The sequence below is a fragment of the Ranitomeya variabilis genome, chromosome 6 (genome assembly GCF_051348905.1).
Source record: "Ranitomeya variabilis isolate aRanVar5 chromosome 6, aRanVar5.hap1, whole genome shotgun sequence".
NCBI lineage: Eukaryota > Metazoa > Chordata > Amphibia > Anura > Dendrobatidae > Ranitomeya > Ranitomeya variabilis.
The window spans coordinates 31,611,732-31,626,832 of record NC_135237.1 but is presented as its reverse complement, the minus strand read 5'-3'; the positions used below and the strand labels follow the sequence as shown (position 1 = coordinate 31,626,832).

Sequence of the window (15,101 nt, the reverse complement as noted above, 5' to 3'; positions counted from 1 at the left end):
TCAAGATGGGGTGCAGAGTGTACATTAATGAGAAAAAATGAACTTTATAGAATTTACCAAATGGCTGTAATGAAAGAAAGAGTGAACATTTAAACGGGTCTAAATACTTTCCATACCCACTGTATGTACACAGTGACTGCAGCAGCAGAACAGGGAGTGCAGCTCTGGGGTATAATATAGGATGTAACTCAGGATCAGTAATGTAATATATGTACACAGTGACTGCACCAGCAGAATAGTGAGTGCAGCTCTGGAGTGTAATACTGCATGTAACTCAGGATCAGTAATGTAATGTATGTACACAGTGACTGCACCAGCAGAATAGTGAGCGCAGCTCTGGAGTATAATACAAGATATAACTCAGGGTCAGTAATGTAATGTATGTACACAGTGACTGCACCAGCAGAATAGTGAGTGCAGCTCTGGGGTATAATACAGGCTATAACTCAGGATCAGTAATGTAATGTATGTACACAGTGACTGCACCAGCAGAATAGTGAGTGCAGCTCTGGAGTATAATACAAGATGTAACTCAGGATCAGTAATGTAATGTATGTACACAGTGACTGCACCAGCAGAATAGTGAGTGCAGCTCTGGGGTATAATACAGGCTATAACTCAGGATCAGTAATGTAATGTATGTACACAGTGACTGCACCAGCAGAATAGTGAGTGCAGCTCTGGAGTATAATACAAGATGTAACTCAGGATCAGTAATGTAATGTATGTACACAGTGACTGCACCAGCAGAATAGTGAGTGCAGCTCTGGAGTATAATACAGGATGTAACTCAGGATCAGTAATGTAATGTATGTACACAGTGACTGCACCAGAATAGTGAGTGCAGCTCTGGAGTGTAATACTGCATGTAACTCAGGATCAGTAATGTAATGTATGTACACAGTGACTGCACCAGCAGAATAGTGAGTGCAGCTCTGGAGTATAATACAGGATGTAACTCAGGATCAGTAATGTAATGTATGTACACAGTGACTGCACCAGCAGAATAGTGAGTGCAGCTCTGGAGTATAATACAGGAGGTAACTCAGGATCAGTAATGTAATGTATGTACACAGTGACTGCACCAGCAGAATAGTGAGTGCAGCTCTGGAGTATAATACAGGATGTAACTCAGGATCAGTAATGTAATGTATGTACACAGTGAGTGCACCAGCAGAATAGTGAGTGCACCTCTGGAGTATAATACAGGATGTAACTCAGGATCAGTAATGTAATGTATGTACACAGTGACTGCAGCAGCAGAACAGAGAGTGCAGCTCTGGTGTATAATACAGGATGTAACTCAGAATCAGTAATGTAATATATGTACACAGTGACTGCACCAGCAGAATAGTGAGTGCAGCTCTGGAGTGTAATACTGCATGTAACTCAGGATCAGTAATGTAATGTATGTACACAGTGACTGCACCAGCAGAATAGTGAGTGCAGCTCTGGAGTATAATACAGGAGGTAACTCAGGATCAGTACAGGATCAGTAATATATCTTTATAATCGGACTCTGTTTCTTCTTATAGACTGATTTGAAACCATAACTGTAATAATCTTAAAACAATAAATTACTAAAAATAAACTATCCCTTTATAGATAATACACAGGCATTACAGCTCAGCTAGCGTTGCTCTTTTTGGCCTGGCGCTTCATACAGATAAGCTGTGCACGCTGCTCTAAATAAAGTGTTTAGGACAAGAACAACCGATATACTGTATTAACTAACACACAGAAAAAAAGCAGACATCACAGCTTATGACCAGATTTGGTAATTTTTTGGTATTTGCACGTGCTGTGATACTTTTATGCCCATTCACACCCACGCTGCACCTCTCACATACTTCCCGAGTGTTGTTCTCTTGGAGAACAGTCCTTATAATTCAGGCACAAGCTTCACTTATAGATCAATGCGAAATCAGAGACGGCCGGCCTCTGTCCATGCACCATGTATAATCCTATGTGCTGTATTCCTATGTGGCAGTGCGGCCCCACAATGACCGGGGCCCGGGAATGGCTGCTTCCTCAGCACAGCTTCACTCCTTACTATAGTTACTGTATGACCGCTAACCTCAGATTCTCAGCAGTGACACGTGTACCACTGCGGCAGCATGCCTACTGTGTGTACGCTAGCAATGTGGAGGGGTCGCTGACAGTGACGCTACTAGAGTCTGATGGGCCCCAATGCAAAATGTGGACTGGAGCCAACCCCTCCATCCCGGTATATACTGTGTGTCCCTCATCCTGGTATATAGGTCCTTTTTCCTGGCCCAATCCTGATATATATATATATCCCCCATCCTGGTATATGTCCCCCGTTCTGCCACTGTTCTTCAATGTATAGAAAAAAGTTAAACATTAAATTCACCAGGCAGGAAGTATAATGCACTCCCCATAGTCATCCATATAGTAAAATGCATCCTACAGCCCTCCATATAATATGTTGCACAGCCCATAGTTCTCCAAATAGTGTAATGCACAGCCCAAAGTCATCCATATCATATTCATATAGTGCACCTCCATATTAATATAATACACAGCTGATATGCTTCATATAGCATACTGCAAAGCCCATAGTCCTCCATATTGTATAATGCACCCCATTGTCTGCCATATAGTATAATGCACTCCCCAGAGTCCGTCATATAATATAATGTACCCCATAGTCCTCCATAAAGTATAATACACATCCCATAGTAATCCATGTAATATAATACACCTCATAGTCATCCATAATGTAAAACCCATGGTTCTCCATAAAGTATAATGCACAGCCCATAGTCCTCCATAAAGTATAATGCACAGCCCATAGTCTTCTATAATGTATAATGCACAGTTCATAGTCATCCATAATGTATAATGCACAGCTTATAGTTAACCATAATGTAAATTGCATAGCCTATAGTCCTCCATAAAGTATAATACACATCCCATAGTAATCCATGTAATATAATACACCTCATAGTCATCCATAATGTAAAACCCATGGTTCTCCATAAAGTATAATGCACAGCCCATAGTCCTCCATAAAGTATAATGCACAGCCCATAGTCTTCTATAATGTATAATGCACAGTTCATAGTCATCCATAATGTATAATGCACAGCTTATAGTTAACCATAATGTAAATTGCATAGCCTATAGTCCTCCATAAAGTATAACTCACAGCCCATACTTATTCATAATGTATAATACACAACCCATAGTTCTCCATAAAGTATAATGCACAGCCCGTAGGCCTCCATAAAGTAAAATGCACACCCCGTAATCATTCATATAGTATAATGGATCACAAAGCCCTTCATATAATATACTGAACCTCATAGTCATCCATGTAGTATAATGCACAGCCCATATTCCACCAAAAAGTATAATGCACAGCCCATAGTCTTCCATAAAGTTTAATGCACCCCGTAGTCCACCATGAAGTATAATGCACAGACCACGGTTATCCATAATGTATAATGCACAGCCCATAGTCTTCCATAAAATATAATGCACAGCCCATAGTCCTCCATAAAGTATAATGCACAGCTCATAGTCTTCCATAAAATATAATGCACAGCCCATAGTTCTCCATAAAGTATGGTATAATTCACAGCCCATAAAGTAAAATGCACATGCTGTAATCATTCATATAGTATAATGCACACCACAGCTCACCATAAAGTACAATGCACAGCCCATAGCTACACATAAAGTAAAATGCACAGCCCATAGTCCTCCATAAAATATAATGCACCTCATAGTCCTCCATAAAGTAAAGTGCACAGCCCATAGTCCTCCATATAGTATAATGCATCCCAAAGTCCTTCATATATTATACTGCACCTCAGTCATCCATGTAGTATAATGCACAGCCCCATAGTCCACCATAAAGTATAATGCACAGCCTATAGTCCTCCATAAAGTATAATGCACAGCCCATAGTCATCCATAAAGTATAATGCACAGCCCATAGTCATCCATAAAGTGTAATGCACAGCCTATAGTCCTCCATAAAGTATAATGCACAGCCCATAGTCATCCATAAAGTATAATGCACAGCCCATAGTCATCCATAAAGTATAATGCACAGCCCATAGATCTCCATAAAGTATAATGCACAGCCCATAATCCTCCATAAAGTATAATACGCAGCCCATAGTCATCCATAAAGTATAATACACAGCCCATAGTCCTCCATAAAAAATAACCCGTAGACCACATAAAGTATAGTGCACAGGCCATAGTCCTTCATAAAGTATAATGCAACTCATAGTCACTTGTTGTATAATGCACACCCCATAGTCCTCCATAAAATATAATGCAGTTTATAACTGTACATGAAATATAATGCACAGTCCATAGTCCTCCATAAAAAATAATGCACAACCCATAGTCCTCCATAAAGTATAATGCACAGCCCATAGTAATCCATGTTGTATAATGTACAGCCCATAGTCCTCCATAAAGAATAATGTACATCGCATAGTCCTCCGTAAAGTATAATGTACAGCCCATAGTAATCCATGTTGTAAAATGCACAGCCCATAGTAATCCATGTTGTATAATGCACAGCCCATAGTAATCCATATAGTATAATGCACAGCCCATAGTCCTCAATAAAATATAATGCACATCCCATAGTCATCTATGAAGTAGTATGGCCACCGTATATTCACTGATTAAAAGAAATAATAATAAACACCTCCCCCACTCCCCAATGCACGGTGTCCCTTCTGAAGCTGGCAGCTTACTTCAGCGTGCAAGTGTCAGGTCCACATGACGTCACTGCCATGCACCCCCGGTTACATTCACGCTGATGTCTGCTGCTGACCTCTTACTGGCTGGCAGAGTCAGCAGCTGACGTCAATACACTTCAACTGGATGTGCTTCTGAGGGCGCACATCCAGTTGAAATTTCTGCTGTCGTCGGCGTGCCCCTCACCCATACAGACCTAGTCACTGCCTCCCTGACTGCGGTCGTTATGCCCCTGTTTGCTGATGTCATTTTACTCGGTAGTTTTTGGCTTTAAGAAACATTGCACAATTTGTCTATCTGCCTTTTGGCCTCTTGTTATATACAGTCATATGAAAAAGTTTGGGCACCCCTATTAATCTTAAGCTTAATGTTTTATAAAAATTGTTTTTTTTGCAACAGCTATTTCAGTTTCATATATCTAATAACTGTTGGACACGGTAATGTTTCTGCCTTGAAATGAGGTTTATTGTACTAACAGAAAATGTGCAATCTGCATTCAAACAAAATTTGACAGGTGCATAAGTATGGGCACCCTTATCATTTTCTTGTTTTAAATACTCCTACCTACTTTTTACTGACTTACTAAAGCACTTTTTTGGTTTTGTAACCTCATTGAGCTTTGAACTTCACAGCCAGGTGTATGCAATCATGAGAAAAGCTACTTAAAGTGGCCACTTGCAAGTTGTTCTCCTGTTTGAATCTCCTCTGAAGAGTGGCATCATGGGCTCCTCAAAACAACTATCAAATGATCTGAAAACAAAGATTATTCAACATAGTTGTTCAGGGGAAGGATACAAAAAGCTGTCTCAGAGATTTAACCTGTCAATTTCCACTGTGAGGAACATAGTAAGGAAATGGAAGAACACAGGTACAGTTCTTGTTAAGGCCAGAAGTGGCAGGCCAAGAAAAACATCAGAAAGGCAGAGAAGAAGAATGGTGAGATCAGTCAAGGACAATCCTCAGACCACCTCCAGAGAGCTGCAGCATCAACTTGCTGCAGATGGTGTCACTGTGCATGGGTCAACTATACAACGCACTGTGTTTTTTTTGCCGCCATGCTTAACGCCTTTTTGTATTACCAAACAACTCAATCTTGGTTTCATCAGTCCACAGGACCTTCTTCCAAAAAGAAATTGGCTTCTCCAAATGTGCTTTTGCATACCTCAGCCGACTCTGTTTGTGGCGTGCTTGCACTCTCCCATACAGCTTCTCCTTGTGCAAAGTGCGTTGTATAGTTGACCGATGCACAGTGACACCATCTGCAGCAAGTTGATGCTGCAGCTCTCTGGAGGTGGTCTGAGGATTGTCCTTGACTGATCTCACCATTCTTCTTCTCTGCCTTTCTGATGTTTTTCTTGGCCTGCCACTTCTGGCCTTAACAAGAACTGTACCTGTGTTCTTCCATTTCCTTACTATGTTCCTCACAGTGGAAATTGACAGGTTAAACCTCTGAGACAGCTTTTTGTATCCTTCCCCTGAACAACTATGTTGAATAATCTTTGTTTTCAGATCATTTGACAGTTGTTTTGAGGAGCCCATGATGCCACTCTTCGGAGGAGATTCAAACAGGAGAACAACTTGCAAGTGGCCACTTTAAGTAGCTTTTCTCATGATTGCATACACCTGGCTATGAAGTTCAAGGCTCAATGAGGTTACAAAACCAAAAAAAGTGCTTTAGTAAGTCAGTAAAAAGTAGGTAGGAGTATTTAAAACAAGAAAATGATAAGGGTGCCCATACTTATGCACCTGTCAAATTTTGTTTGAATGCAGATTGCACATTTTCTGTTAGTACAATAAACCTCATTTCAAGGCAGAAACATTACTGTGTCCAACAGTTATTAGATATATGAAACTGAAATAGCTGTTGCAAAAAAAACAATTTTTATAAAACATTAAGCTTAAGATTAATAGGGGTGCCCAAACTTTTTCATATGACTGTAATATCTTCCTAAGCAGAGCCATTATAGATATTGTAATGCTCCATACTTAGGAGTCAAATGACCCCCTGAGCACAGTTATGTGGGATACATGTCCATGTGCAGGAATCTTTTTTTTTTTTTCAGATTGTGCTCACTACACTTTTTTTGCATTGATAACCAATTATTAGATACTACAGACCAAAAGTTAAGGAGAAGATAACATCATAAAATGACCTATTATTTAAATCACTTTTTATTTTACTTTTTTTTTTTTTCATATTACAGTCTGCAGTTGAAAAAAAATCTTCCAGCTTTCACATCAGCCATTGCACATGCACATTAGCAACAATGAACAGACTCTGACGCTATACTTTTGAAGCATGTAATAAGCGTGTGCAAAGGTCTTTGTGAATGAAGAGGGAGTTGTGACATTGCCTATTGCCTGTGTTATCCACTGTATATAGAGGTGTTATCAGTCATTGTACAGGAGGAGGAGGTGAGCTGTGACATCACCTATTGTGAATGGTGGATCCTGTGTTATCTACTGTATATAGAGGTGTTATCACTTATTGTACAGGAGGAGGAGGTGAGCTGTGACATCACCTATTGTGAATGGTGGATCCTGTGTTATATACTGTATATAGAGGTGTTATCAGTCATTATACAGGAAGAGGAAGAGAGCTGTGACATCACATATTGTGAATGGTGGATCCTGTGTTATCTACTGTATATAGAGGTGTTATCACTCATTGTACAGGAGGGGGAGGTGAGCTGTGACATCACCTATTGTGAATGGTGGATCCTGTGTTATCTCCTGTATATAGAGGTGTTATCAGTCATTGTACAGGAGGGGGAGGTGAGCTGTGACATCACCTATTGTGAATGGTGGATCATGTGTTATCTACTGTATATAGAGGTGTTATCAGTCATTGTACAGGGGGAGGAGGTGAGCTGTGACATCACCTATTGTGAATGATGGATCCTGTGTTATCTACTGTATATAGAGGTGTTATCAGTCATTGTACAGGAGGTGAGCTGTGACATCACCTATTGTGAATGGTGGATCCTGTGTTATCTACTGTATATAGAGGTGTTTTCAGTCATTGTACAGGAGGAGGAGGTGAGCTGTAACATCATCTATTGTGAATGGTGGATCCTGTGTTATCTACTGTATATAGAGGTGTTATCAGTCATTGTACAGGAGGAGGAGGTGAGCTGTGATATCACCTATTGTGAATGGTGGATCCTGTGTTATCAGCTGTGTATAGAGGTATTTATTACCTGTCATTGTGAAGGACAGGAAGGATGAGTGTAAAATAGCCCTGGTAGAAATTGTGAAAATTACAAGATAATTTTTTTAATAACGATTGTAATATGAAAAAGAAACATTGCAAATAAAAAATAAATGTAACAAAAAACCCCACAGATTTAAACAATAGGTCAATTTTCTGATGACACATTTTCTTTAATCTTTGTGCTGCCATATTTGTCCTTAGGAGTAGCGTTACACAGGCAGATGTTCAGTGTCGTCCCATGTAATCCTATAGGCGCCATATCTACAGTACATCTCTAGTATAGGGCCGCATTTGCATTGCAATGTTGCCATTTCCCAGGGTGCACTGGTGCAGTACATGGCTGTAGTCATCCCTATGATTGTACAGCATCAGCAAGTATAGAAAAAATATAAGAATTGGGGGAGGAGGGTGTTGGTCACTTTTTGGGGGAGACGGGTGTATGTGGCTACCGTATCGATGGGTGAGAAAATGAGTTTATCAGATGTAGCAGAGCTGAGTTTGTCATTTATCTGTTACTTTCTCAGAAAGTCATTTTGATACTTAGATGACAAATTCATTCTGCTGTGATGGATGATGGATACACAACGGATACATGGCAGCAGCTGGGCAGATGTGGCACACTGCACCCACACACCACACCGCTATGTGTCCATCCTGCCAGTGCTGTATGTGCCAGGGCGGCTGTATGTGCCAGGGCGGCTGTGGGCAGGGGGCTACGGGGCCACACACATATGTACCTGTCAGCAGGAGGGGGCCACATCTCACAGCAATGAGGTTCATCCCCAGCAGTAGCGGCTGCATCTTCCCTCTCCCTGATTCTGTTTGTGGAAGGCAAGAGCAGCAGCCTCATCCCCTCCTCTTCCTCTCCCTCCCTCCATCCATGTCCTTCCCTCCCTCCTCTACATGTCCCTCTCTTTTTCTCCTCTCTAACAGCCACTAACAATGTTCAGGCTCAGCCTCTGCAGATTCCTGGGGTTTGGGGAGGAATATCATGGAAGAAATGCAAGCAAATTGAATACCAGCAGCACAATGCAGATGTGGCGTCCTCTGGGGTCTTATTAGGAGGGGAAGGGGGGCGCCGACGTAAGCAGAGCTTCACGCTCAAATGTATTTTTAGAGGTTTTTTTTATATATACCATCAATTTGCATCATTCTTTAGCATCTAAAAAAAACAACCAAAATTAGGAAATGCTATTTCATTAGTGTCAAGAGGGGAAAATACCAAACACCTTTATAATCTCCTCATTATTTCAGAGGAGTGGAGCAGCCCGAAACCAATACAGACCCCAGACCAGATCTTCTAAATAAAAACTCATCCCCGGACTAGACTACCCAAATAAATGAAGACCCCAGACTAAACCTCTACGAAAAGACCCAGAACAGACACCCTAAACTGATACAAACCCTGGTCCTGATTCTCTAAATTAAAACTAATCCCAGACCAGATTCCAAAACTAATGCAGACCCCAGATTAGATCATTAAGAAAAGAACCAGACCCCCTAAACTGATTCAGATCCCAGACTAGATGATCTAGATTAAAACTAATCCACAACCAGACGCCCCTAACACAGACCCTCTAAACTAATACAGACCCTAGATCAGATCCCTTATGCAAAATTTACAAAAACTGAGACCATGACCAGACCCCCTAAACTCACACAGACCCAAGAACAGATCCCAAAACTAATACGGACCCCAGACTAAATCACTAAGAAAAGACTCAGACCCAATGCAAATCCCAGAAAAGATAGTCTAATCTAAAACTGATCCCAGACCAGAGGCCCCAAAATACAGGTCCCCCTAAACTAGATCAGCTCCTCTATACAAAAAATGACCCCAAACTGATTCCCTAAAAAGCGACCCAGACCAGACCCCCTAATCCTATACCGACTCCAGAACAGACCCTGGACCACATCCCTTAAACAAAAAGTGACCCTAGACCGGTCCCTGCAGGTTTTGCACCGCTATCCTAATATAAGATAGACCCTCAAACCAGATCCGCTTTACAAAAACTGCCCCAAACCTGAATCCTAAACAAATACAGAACTTCTAAGTCAATACAGCCCCCCCCCCCAAAAAAAAAATAAATATATTATGGGATATGGGATAAATAGTGGGATATTTTATTAGTTTTCGACACTTACACACTTTGCTATATTAAATATTTACATTTGTATTTATGTATTTTTTTTTCGGTTATCTTTTTGTCCCAAAAAAAGGTATGATATGAAAATGTATTTTTAGATATATTATATATCTCCTTCATTTTAAGAATCCAAAAAATAGAGGCAGCACACACACCATTCGTAGTGAAAAAGCAGGAGCTACTTTTATTAGCCCATCCCAGCTGGGGATAGCTCCTGCTTTTTCACCACGAATGGTGTGCTGCCTCCATTTTTTGGATTCCTGTAATTGAGGTTTGGTCTATGCCTGGGGGGTTTTACTCCCGATTTTTCTTTTCTTCTTCTTTTGTTTTTTTTTGTGCTGCTCTAATTCCTCTTTTTTCATTTTATATATATTGTGATGCAGCAGTAGCACACTTATGCAGTGATGTGGCAGCGACCCAACAAAGTTCAAAACAAAATGTCTCTTTAATGCGTTTACTTCACAGCATTAATGTCCAACTCATAAACACAGCACACAATAACCTCCAGATCGCATCCGGGCACATATCCTCTGGATTACAGTCACTAAAAACGCCAGTCCTCCTCTTGAGACCAGTTGCCATGGGTGACTGCACCACCATGTTAATGTTCTACTCACAGCATTACACAGTACATGATATGCTCTGAATCGCAGCCGGGAACCATATCCTCCAGTTTTCAGTCACTAAACACGCTAGTCCTCCTCCAGGACATACTACCTCCAGTTCGCCGCTTGGCACAAGACAGTTCACCTCCGAGACCGGTTACCATGGGCAACTGCACCGCTGTGTATGTGAGTCGCCCGCCAGAGCCGTGGGGTACCCGATACCGGGTCCGGGTTTCACAGAGGGATGTCACAGTGGCGACCCGGTCCGTGGCCCTGGGCGCCCATGTAAAAGGGAGATTGAATAAAGTTTATGTTCGTGACGCCACCTGTGGTATTCGGTCAGTGGAGACCGACGCGGCTTTAAGGAGTCCTCTGGGGTGATGTTAGGGCAGCTAGATGGTATACCTTCCCACAGGTGAAGTGTGACCCCAGGGCTCCCGGTGTGTAGATGGAAGATGGTGAATGGTGCAGTAAAGAACGAGGACACAGGTTTGCAGTCTCTTTACCTGGTTTACTGAAGACTTCAGGCAGCCACAGTCCAGGGCACCAGATCACAGGGCAGGCAGGGTCCAGCCGGCTTGGAATCGAATCCAGAGTTCCCCTTTACCAAGTGGAGATGAAAGCCTTCCTCTAGCGTAGTGGTTTTGCAGTCCCTTACTGCCTATGGCTTCAGATAAGGTCCTCACAGTTCTTCTCTGTCCCCCATATAGGATAGGACAATACCTGCATGACAGGTAACTCCAGCCTTTTTACAGGGACTCTAGCATGCCCCAGGCTCTATATATTACTGTGTCTCAGGTGTGTGTGGCGGACAGGTAACTTGCAGTTCAGCTGTCCTGCCAGTCTCTGCTGTAAGTCATAGAGTCCCTTACAAACTCGGTGTCCCGACTACCGGTTAGCTGCGCTTCAGAGGGAGGCAGCTTGTTCACAGCTTGTCTCCCCTGATATCACTCTCCTGTGCTTCGCTCTCCTACATGCTCACTGAACGATGTTCTTTCCTTCTGTATCTCTGTCCAGGAGCTGCAGCACTTTCTCGTGGCTGTGCAGCGGCCCAGGGTCCTGGTCACTACAGTAATGTCATTCTTCCACCAGGGGGAGTGATGTTACGTCTGAAGGCAATAAAGGAGATCTCTTTACCAGGTATCACAATCACACACAACACACTTCACACTCCAGTCCACCAGGGGGAGGTATGCTCCTATTTATTAAGGCACTCTTCACAATTAGGTAAAACTGGTGCTCTGGATAGGAAGTTAAGCAGAAGCGAGCTGGGCTTCACCCAGTTAGCTGCTATCTCAGCTCCGCTCAGGTAGTGGGTCCCTGACAGGGGTGGGATCATTTATATATGTCCCCCATCCTGGGCCCCTTGCAGGTATATATGTCCCCCATCCTGGGCCCCTTCCAGGTATATATGTCCCCCATCCTGGGCCCCTTCCAGGTATATATGTCCCCCATCCTGGGCCTCTTCCAGGTGTATATGTCCCCCATCCTGGGCCCCTTCCAGGTGTATATGTTCCCCATCCTGGGCCCCTTCCACGTGTATATGTCCCCCATCCTGGGCCCCTTCCAGGTGTATATGTCCCCCATCCTGGGCCCCTTCCAGGTATATATGTCCCCCATCCTGGGCCCCTTCCAGGTGTATATGTCCCCCATCCTAAGCCCCTTCCAGGTATATATGTCCCCCATCCTGGGCCCCTTCCAGGTGTATATGTCCCCCATCCTAAGCCCCTTCCAGGTGTATATGTCCCCCATCCTGGGCCCCTTACAGGTGTATATGTCCCCCATCCTGGGCCCCTTCCAGGTATATATGTCCCCAATCCTGGGCCCCTTCCAGGTATATATGTCCCCCATCCTGGGCCCCTTCCAGGTGTATATGTCCCCCATCCTAAGCCCCTTCCAGGTGTATATGTCCCCCATCCTGGGCCCCTTCCAGGTGTATATGTCCCCCATCCTGGGCCCCTTCCAGGCATATATGTCCCCCAACCTGGGCCCCTTCCAGATATATTTGTCCCCCACCCCATGTTTTTGGTTTTTATCCTGATGAAGAAGTCATGTGGAACCTCAAAACGCGTTGATTTTTAAAACTTGTAACATTAAACCTTTTGGATTTTACCTCTGCCGTGAGTGCTATCAGAAGTGAAATACACCATCAGCTTGCACATTTTATTTTTCTAACATTAGTTACCGGCCTCTGATTGGCCATTGGCATGTATTTCGGTGCATGGGCCTATGCCGGTCTCTGCGCCACAATACATTTCAGCTGAATGTGTGTCCTCGGACTCACATCCAGCCGAAATAGGTGCTGGCGTAGGCAGGCACCCCTCCTGCACAGACCCGTTCACGATTGCACCCTCTGCGACCGCGAACCTTATGCCCTTGCTTATGTGCATGTTTGTAACCCCAGCAATCTGCAGTAATCCCTGGGAAAAACTGGCAGCAAATGTAAAATATCCATTAGCGCCACTATGCTGAACATAGGACACCCCTCCCCGTTAATTGTATGTTCAGTAACAGGGCCATATTACTGTATAATGCAAACTCTGTCAAATATACAACATGTTAATACACCTTAGTTTTATGCTAATAACCCATGCACTGGCAGCAAATAATGAAGGTTTCTATTTGACAGCAAGCAGAGATTTTGAAAATTGTAATTGGTACAAAAGTTTTATTAAACTGTACATATAATTTTGAGAAAAAAAGTTTTTTCTAAAACTGTAGTACCCCGTTAAAAATTAAATACAATTTCTGCAATCAAGTAGACATATTTTTACGAAAATATTAAACTAAGGATTTTTTATATAGGGTACAGTACTTACTGTAGGCCACCAGATGTCACTGGTGCTATTGAAGTGAGCAATAGCGCATTGTATTATAGCAATCATGTCAGGAAAGAACTAAAAACACTGGGGTATTGACAAAATATAAGTGTTAATTAGATCTACTCTATAGTAAAACGATTTTTTTTCTAAGTATATTTATAACCTAGTTACATTTCTAGGGTCTTCCTATTAATAAGAGCACCGCCAATCCTAAGAACAGGTGCCCCAAAGACCCTAGTGTGGATGGACTATTGATGCACAAGTGACCAGTCCTCTATTCACTTCTATGGGGCTGATGGAGGTGCAATCTCTGAATCCCATAGACTATGAATAGGAGCGTCAGTGCACATGCATGACCTCTTTTCTTGTGATAGATTGGACCCTCAATGATCAGAAACTCAGGGCTGAACATATCATGATGCAATGTGTGGGCCCAAGAGGTAAGGGGGTCCACTCTCACCTTAAAATCAGGAAATAGGTCCTATTAAACCATTTCTAGGCTAATGATGCCTGCAGCGGATCTTCTAGCAACATTTTATACACGGCTTTCTAGGAAAACTAAAAACAAAATAAATTACTTTAGTGGCAACTGCTGTCTCTGGGGCATACTATTATTATTAGATGAGTTATATTATAATGGATGACTTGTCCTGCACCGATACCACGATCACGTGTACGATAAGCAGATGGCGCGCTATTCACGGGGGCTCGTTATTATCAGGGAATGCGCTAATTTACATCTCCAGTCTGTCAGGACAACAGAAATAATAGGGTGCGTATTACTGAACCAGATGTTTGTTTGCTTTTGTTCTGTAGTCAAAAAAGTGTCAAACACAGCAGAGGGGCCATTAGTTGCCCTCCAATATGGATGTAATAAATCTCTATCTTTAGGGCTACAAAATCTGTAACAGGGCCTCCACCTATGAGACTGACCTTTACGCCCTTTAAAGGGGGTTTTCCAAGTTTTGAAAACCCATCTCCCTTGAGCAGTTTTCTTTTTAAGACCAAACAGGGCTTCACCCACCTTTCCCGGGTCCAGAGCTGGGTTTCTGCCACTGCTCACAGTATCAGTTATTGTCTGCAGTGCAGACATCACGTCGATAGTGCTGCAGCCTGCAGACAATCACTGAGCTCAGCGGTTCTGTCTGAGTTAATGGTGAGCTCACTGGTTGGCTGCAGTGCTGTCAACGTGATGTCAGCGCTGCAGATAAAACCATCATCAGGAACACTGGCGGGGAGACTCGGCGCTGGAAGAGTTAGTAAAGATATATAACTAAAGAAAGTTAGCTAAAGTTTTTAAAACAAATTGCAGCTGAGGAACAGATTTGATGTAGGATATCCCGGGGTTAGGGCCTCCTTCCCTATTCCTGAAGCTAAGGGGCGACCTAGCTATCCCTGCTCCCCAGATTACTTCTGATGGTGAAGAAGCCAGAGCCATGAGCCTTGCTGAGCTCCTAAATCAGCCCTGATGTGTCCCCTCCCCAACCAGGAAAATGGGGACTTGTAGTGTATTTGAATACACAAACCAGACTAACAAGGGAAGATGTACAGGGATAAATGAAAA

General features: G+C 42.8%; 1 protein-coding gene across 7 annotated transcripts in view; it reads right to left on the bottom strand.

Annotated features, from left to right (window-relative positions):
* SGCE (sarcoglycan epsilon) overlaps positions 1 to 8,832 on the bottom strand; it is an 83,234-nt gene extending 74,402 nt beyond the window's left edge. For 4 of the 7 annotated variants that reach the window (XM_077268162.1, XM_077268161.1, XM_077268163.1 and 1 more), the window contains exon 1: positions 8,701 to 8,832. In XM_077268162.1, coding sequence (XP_077124277.1) covers positions 8,701 to 8,764 — 64 coding nt within the window. In that variant the 5' untranslated portion in view covers positions 8,765 to 8,832. The remainder of the gene's footprint in view (positions 1 to 8,700) is intronic. The other 3 variants (XM_077268156.1, XM_077268157.1, XM_077268158.1) reach the window with 1 other exon arrangement.
* Positions 8,833 to 15,101: the final 6,269 nt, after the last annotated feature.